The sequence below is a fragment of the Narcine bancroftii genome, chromosome 3 (genome assembly GCF_036971445.1).
Source record: "Narcine bancroftii isolate sNarBan1 chromosome 3, sNarBan1.hap1, whole genome shotgun sequence".
In the NCBI taxonomy this organism is placed as follows: Eukaryota; Metazoa; Chordata; class Chondrichthyes; order Torpediniformes; family Narcinidae; genus Narcine; species Narcine bancroftii.
The window spans coordinates 75,244,487-75,251,633 of NC_091471.1; the positions used below are offsets into that span (position 1 = coordinate 75,244,487).

General features: G+C 45.4%; 1 protein-coding gene across 1 annotated transcript in view; it reads right to left on the minus strand.

Annotated features, from left to right (window-relative positions):
* Nucleotides 1-3,204, minus strand: part of LOC138757266 (potassium/sodium hyperpolarization-activated cyclic nucleotide-gated channel 1-like) — a 305,197-nt gene extending 301,993 nt beyond the window's left edge. Inside the window, exon 1 of the mRNA XM_069924313.1 lies at nucleotides 2,762-3,204. Within this exon, the coding sequence (XP_069780414.1) occupies nucleotides 2,762-3,129 (368 nt within the window). The 5' untranslated portion in view covers nucleotides 3,130-3,204. The remainder of the gene's footprint in view (nucleotides 1-2,761) is intronic.
* Nucleotides 3,205-7,147: the final 3,943 nt, after the last annotated feature.

A 7,147-nucleotide genomic window follows, 5' to 3' on the forward strand; every position in this document is an offset into this window, starting at 1 on the left:
CCAGAAGGTGGTGAATCTGTGGAATTCCTGGCCACAGATGGCTGTGGAGGCCAAGCCATTGGATAGATGTAAAGCAAAGGTTGATTAGTCAGGATATCAAAAGTTATGGGGAGAAGGCAGGAGAATGGGATTGAGAGGAAAAATATATCAGCCATGATTTGAGTGGTGGAGCAGACATGATCAACTGAATGGCCTAATTATGTTCCTACATCTTATGGTATCTTTTTTATTTGGTCTCTCCATGACCAAGACTCCAGCGATGCAGTAAATTGAGCAGGTACTATGGGGAATTATGTAATCTCATTTCAGTTCTTGTGTCTGGTTGTAAACCATCCTAATGCAGATTCATCGTGAAAGGACCTGGAGACCTAATTTATAAACAAGTGTCTCTCAGTTCTCATATAACCATTGGCAATGAGTTACATTATTTGGACTTATCGGTAAAAAAAAATTTAAACTGCAGACACTGGAATCTTGTGTAAGCAGAGAGAAACTGAAGATGACTCAGCGGATCAGGCAGCATCCATGGTTAGAAATATCGGTAAGAAAGTAGGAAGGGGAGTTACTAAGTATATAAAGGGAAAAAATAGAGAGGGGGCAGAGCTCCGAATGGATATTGGACAGAAGGTGGGTGAAGTGGAGAGAGAGAGGAAGAGATCACTGGAAGGGCTAAAAATTGAAATCAATTCGAGAGAAAAGAGGAATGAAAGTAGGAAAAGAGATGAAAACTGTAATTTAAGTTACTGTTAAGCAAAAATATGTGGGCATGTTAATGTTTGCAGATGTCACAAAAATGGCAGAATATGCCACTACTGAAGAATGTTTCCAAGAATGCAGTAGGATTCATTGGAAAATTGGGCAGAGAAATAGCAGCGTTTTCTTGGGATAAGTGGGAGGAGTTTCACATTGGAAGGTTAAATGTAAGAGTAAAGTGTAAAGCAAATGGCAAGACGCTTCGAAGCCCTGATGTAGAGGGATCTTGGGGGTGCAAGTCCATGGCTCCTTGAAAGTGACAATATAAATAGATGGGGGGTGGGGGTCAAAGATGTGCGAACGGTATACATACATTTTTTTTTAGTTGGGACATTGAAAAGAATTTGCAGAGCTGATCGCACTGGCAGAGACAGTAAGAATGAGCCAAATGGCCGCCTTCATTTCTGTCATAATTCTGTGATTAAGTGACTTGATATCCCCCCCCCCCCCCCACCCCACCACAGTCCGGTGCAATCTGCCATTCTTCGCTTATAAGCTGGCCAACAGATGACGGCCAAAGTGCAATGACCTTCTCGTCAGCAAAAGAAAAGGAATAAATCATTTTGCGTGTGATCTCCAAAGATGCCATTAACCAGGCTGCATTTTACTCATCAATAAATGCAGTAACTCCAACGCATCGGAGCAAATTGGAGGCAGATTGAGGGTTGCGGAGCGCGGTGCCGAGCGCCGTGGAAGCCCTGGGGTGCACACACGTGCGGCGTTGAGAGCCTCAGCAGTGAACTTGCACCGTCACCCACACAGCACCGCCTCACGGAAAGTTGAAGTCTCACCGGGAGCCCAGGTGAGTTGGACGCGCCCCAAACAGCCGCACCAAAACATTTCGGCTCATTCAGCGCCGAAGATGCAAAGAGAAATACGGGCGTTTGAGTACTGGGGTGGAAAGGCAGTAGCTTGGGCGTGAATGCGCCAAGGGGACGGTGAATCACTTTAAATTGGCAGCCCCACGTTTCATCGGGTTCTGCCGCCGCCCCGGATGAATTTCTATTTGCCCGATCGGAGACTCCATCAACTCTTGGTGGTTTGCGATTGCATTTTGTGGATTACTCTCAAGACTTTCTGAAGGTCCGTCCTAATGATCCCCCGCCATGGGAAGGAACGGTCTTTTCTCCCAATCCTCGCCGAGACGTGGTCACGAAGCTCACGGATCTCTTCGTCAGGTGGATGGTCAATGAAGCCCGAAACGTTGGTGATGTAACTTTATCTTTGCTGTATCAAGTACACTGTTTGACCAGCTGAGTTTCTCCAGCTTCCAGACCCGGGCTGCCTTCAAGTTCCCCGCCAAGATGTCAGGGACAGCGTTTACCGGGGTCCCGACTGTGCCTCGCTGCTCGGTCCCCCAAGGTTACATTTGGAAACGAAGATGGGGCGGGGGGGGGGGGGGGGGGATCCACGTGCTGGGGCCTGAGGTTGTTCCGAGCGCGGTAAGGGGTTAGAGGTCCCTTCCTTGAATAGGAAACGAGCCCACTCCAGTGATCCCCGATCTCGATAACCAACTGCTCCATTAACTATAAAAGGGCTCCTGCAGCAAGAATAAGCGCTAAATATGAAAAGATTTTGTTTCTCACTGTGCAGTGATTGTTCTTTCTGCTGAGTTACTCACTGGCTCGCCGCCGCGCTATTTATCAAGATAAGTTTATTCCTTGCGATGGTCCAGATATTCCACGACAACGCGCTCAAAAGGCTCGTATCTAAAGTTTCTTTCACGTTCGGTGGTAAGTGGGTAGAACCCAATGAAATGACCAAGACGCTCAGCCTCTCACACGCGAAACTCCAAAACAGGGTGACTATAAACGAGAGGTTTTGGTGTGGATCAGTCGCTGTGAGATATCACCGTTCTTACTCCGACCGGGGGCAGGTTGACACCGACATAACACCCCCGGACGTGGGAAGCCCGGTACTGTGTGTCGAGGAGAAGGTGGGGGATCTGACGGGAAATAGGATTTAACCTGGCTGACTGCTTTAATTTCGCTGCCAAATAGAAACTTACCGGAAATCGCTGTACGGATGTATAATCCAATACCCGGCCGTTTTGACCCGTTGCTGCTCTTTCTCGACCGCCCTTTGGCTGCCGAACATCCGCAGAGAAAACTTGTTGACTCCCGGTTGGAGCAGGGCGGTGAAGTGGCTCTGCATGGAACTGTACTGCGGGAAGTCCTCGCCATCCTGCCCGAGCATCGAGTCGTCTCCCGCAACTCCTCCTTCGATCTTGAAGCCCACCGAGTTCTGCTCCTTGCCGCTCTGCTGCTGCCGCCTTCGCTCCGGCTCGTCCCCCACCTCTCTCCTGTGCCCCGCCGACACCACGCTGCCGTCCGCTTTCGGCTCCCCGCCGTACGTTTGCTTGGGCTTCCCCTCCATGGTGACGGGCTCTTCCCGGTGAAATGCGCTCGGGGGCGAGTGGACGGCGCCTCCGGGACTGTACTCTCCGTTCGGGTTACATTTGGCGGTGCCCTTGATCTGGTCCCTGCTGCCGCTCCCGCCACTGCTGCAACACTCTTGCACTTTGTTGTGCTTGGATCGGGTTTCTGCTGCTCCCCCTCCTGGCAGAACTTTCATCCTGATGCTCTGATTCTTCCCCCTGTCATCTTGCTTCCCCATCCTCCTGCGCTATGGATGATGGCAGATTGGAAGGTTAGGGAGGGGTGACGGTGGTTAATCCTCTTCCTGCTGAGCAGCCTTTCTGCCGGCTCTCTCTCTCTCCCCCCCCCCCCCCCCCCCCCCACACACCTGCATTGCCTGGCCTCCTGCGCTGCCGTTCAACTCTCAATCCAGACCCGTGGTCCGGATGGGACACCGAGACGGGTTGAACGTGACTTTGACACTCAGCTTGCCATCAGCGTGACTTTGAGCCGGCACCACTCAGCGTCAAGGGGTAAAGTGCTTTCAACAGCGTTAACCAGGATATGACACCAGACATGATGGGCAGTATTTTTGTATAAATTTCCCATCTCGGCGAAATACATACCGCTTTAAAGTAAAATACTAGCATCCCAATTGTAATAGTCTTTCTCTCCAGATTTATGTAGTTATCACAGCTCACCTGTGGTCTCACTGTAACACGTTGAAGGGGCAAAATAACCCCCATCCTCCCCCAGTCTATAAAAATAAAAACAAATGTAAAAATTAGACATCAAAATTTACTACTTTCCCACGTTTCCTGATTTTGGAAGTTCTCATTGTGACCAAGAGCGTAAATTATTGCAGGAAACATTGAATTCACAAGGGGGACACTGGAAACAATCCAGAGCTGATGGTGTTGAGAGTTCATTTGCCACGGACATCTAGTGAATTTCTTGTTTGCTGAGTCTGTGGGGCTGTGTCAATGACACTAACAAACAATAAATAAAATTACTACTCGAGAGAATTTCAGAAAATATATTTAAGACTAGGTTGGATAGGTTTTTGCATAGTAGGGGAATTAAGGGATATGGGGGAAAGGCAGGTAGATGGGCTGGAGATGAGCCTTTCATCAGATCAGCCATGATCTCAATGAATGGCGGGACAAGCTCGACTGGCCGGATGGCCTGCTCCTGCTCCTATTTCATGTTCTAATATATATTTACGCATGTCTGTTTGTCTCCATGCAAATCATTAGGGACCACTCTGCAAATGTCTAAGGGGTTCAGTAAGGGTAAGATTTGACAATGAATGTCATGACTACCTTTAAGGTCATATGAAGTTCAAAAGTGTTTTTTGGCCAGTAGGGACTGAATTGCATTATTATTTACTATAATTGTGATAACATTTGATGTTGAATGCCATGACCACATTGAATTTAGCTTTGAGGATCATATGAAATTTAAAAGTTCAAAAACACTTTTGAACTTGCAGCAGGGAAACTCCAGTTAGTGTCAGGGCTGTGCGTCAATGTACATTCAGAAACCAAGCCCAGTTTAATATGGGCCCCAAAAAGCAAAGCAACATTGGCAGAAGCTCTTCACAGGCCCGTAGAGTTATAGACAAAGGAGAAAGCAAGAGACAGCAGGGGAACATCAGTCTTGCCTCATTCCAGACATGCAAGGAGGAGGCAGCAGGAAATAGAATAGCAGCAATATGCCCGGCTCAGTGCTCAGGACTCCAAAGGGTTGGCGCCAGAATGTATGTTAGAGAAGGACATTAGCGATTTTGTGGGGGGCTCATTCAATGTAGCGGGGTATGCTAGAAAGGACCTACCTGTTGACAGTGGGGGGGGGGGTGGAGGGTGTTTGCTAGCTGGGATGAACCTGTCATTAATGCCATCATCTCCTCTCACATGGGGCATGAGGATGCTCTTTTTATTGCATCAAGCATCACTAGATGCTTCTGACACTTGATGCACGCTACTGACACGGCCAGGGGCAGGTGGAGAGTTACTAGCCTGTGTCAACCTAGACGCTCTGACACTGGATGGAGTAGGGCAGACCTGAGAGCCAGGGATGGCTACGACCATATGGGAGAGGGGGGGCACAGCACCTCATTTGGGGAGGGGGGGTCAATGCCCTCAGATCCCCCCCCCCCACTTACTCACGGTGCAGACCCTAGGCCTCCAGATAGGCAAGGGAAAGGAAGCAGGAAACAGAACAAACAGCAACACCAGGCCTCCCTCAGTGCTCAGGCCTCCAGACAAACAAGGAGCAAACAGCAGGAAACAGAGGAGAAAAAAATTACAGAATTTTTTGGAGTTTTTTTTATATTTTATTTCAATCATGTAGTCAACAACTGAGTGTTTTATTTCCTGGGCAATGCCAGGTATCCTGCCAGTATATAATAAATATACAAGGATAGATAAATGTTCCTTGCATTTAGTGCAAAATGTAATGTAACAATAATGCAGACATCTCTTTAGTAACACTGGTGTAGTGTTATGGTGAGGGTAGTACAAGGAGGTTAAAGAGCCTCGTCGCTATTGGAATTAAAAACAAACTGTTCTTGCAGCTAGAGATGCCAAATTTCAGGCTTTTGTGCTTCTGGCTGAAGGTAGCAGCAAGAAGAGATGTATTACAAGCTCCCGTTTCATTTAGTGTGAGTATCACTTTAAGGGCTAGTACAGGATGCAACCATTCACAGCTTTGGAGAGGCTGGGTGGCAACACCTAGAACAGGCTTTATCCAAATTCACTACTTTGTAGAAAAGAAAGAACATTGGGTGCTTTTTCCAAGGACACAGTTGGTAAGAAAGTCCATTGTGTGGAACACTGAAGGAAGAGCACCTTAAATGATCAGTGGCCATCTCATTGAACAAGGAGCAGGAACAACAGTGTGATCAGGAAAAGGAGAATTACTACATCAGATTGTGACCAAAGTAATAGTCATTTCGATTGACCTGTACTTGGGTTTTGGAAGCATCGTGGCAGTCACACGTTTCGTTTCCCCTGCACAAAGAAAAGGGGAGTTGTGACAATTGTTTGTATGGAAGGATATTTCTCTGGAAGAAAATTGACAAGGATTCATGAGTTTTCGACAGTCTGTGTTTCGACAATGGATTTATTTTTAAAATATTTTTATTGATTTTAATAGATAACTTGTACAATTTGATAAAATGATTTGGATAGCTACACAAAAGTAATAAAACATTCAGTATATCCAAAACATACATACATTGTAAGTCATATCCATAATTCATATTCCAAGCACCATGTATTTTTATTAAAAATAACTAATTACAAAAAGTATAAAGAAAAAAAGAGAAGAAAAAAGAACAAATAAAGCAAAGAAAAAATAATAATAATAAAAAGGAGAAAAACTGAAAGCCCCTGCCTAACAGCGCTGCCAGATGTAATATATGATCAATAATAAAAGAAAAACAAAGGTAGAACAAAAATGTGAAAGTGGAAAATTTTCATTGAAGTGAAATTAGTAAGAAAGTGAGTCATAAATGATCCCCATAATGTCTGAAATCTTGTATCTGAATTATTAATTGAATAATAAATCATTTCCATATTCAAACAAGACATGATGTCATGCCACCACAGATAATGAATAGGTGGGGCAACATTGTTCCATTTAAGTAGAATCCCACTCCTCGTCAAAAGAGAGGCAAAAGAGATAGCACAACTCTGAACCAAAGGCAAAGAATCATTCCCACCCATTCTACTGAAGAGGCCACCAAAGGATTTGGTACTACATTTATATTAACATTTTTTGACAAAGTATTGAAAACCACTCTCTGGTATTTTTTTATAGACTAGGACAAGTCCAGAACATATGAATCAATGATGCTTCTCTATTCTTACACCCTGTCACAACAGGGATTCATATCAGAATAAAAACAAGACAATTTAGCCTTAGACATATGTGCTTTGTGTACTATTTTAAATCCTGACGAGCACATAAAAACTATTAACCAACAAAAATTATTTCCCAATCCACATCAGATATAGTCAAATTTAAAATCCTGT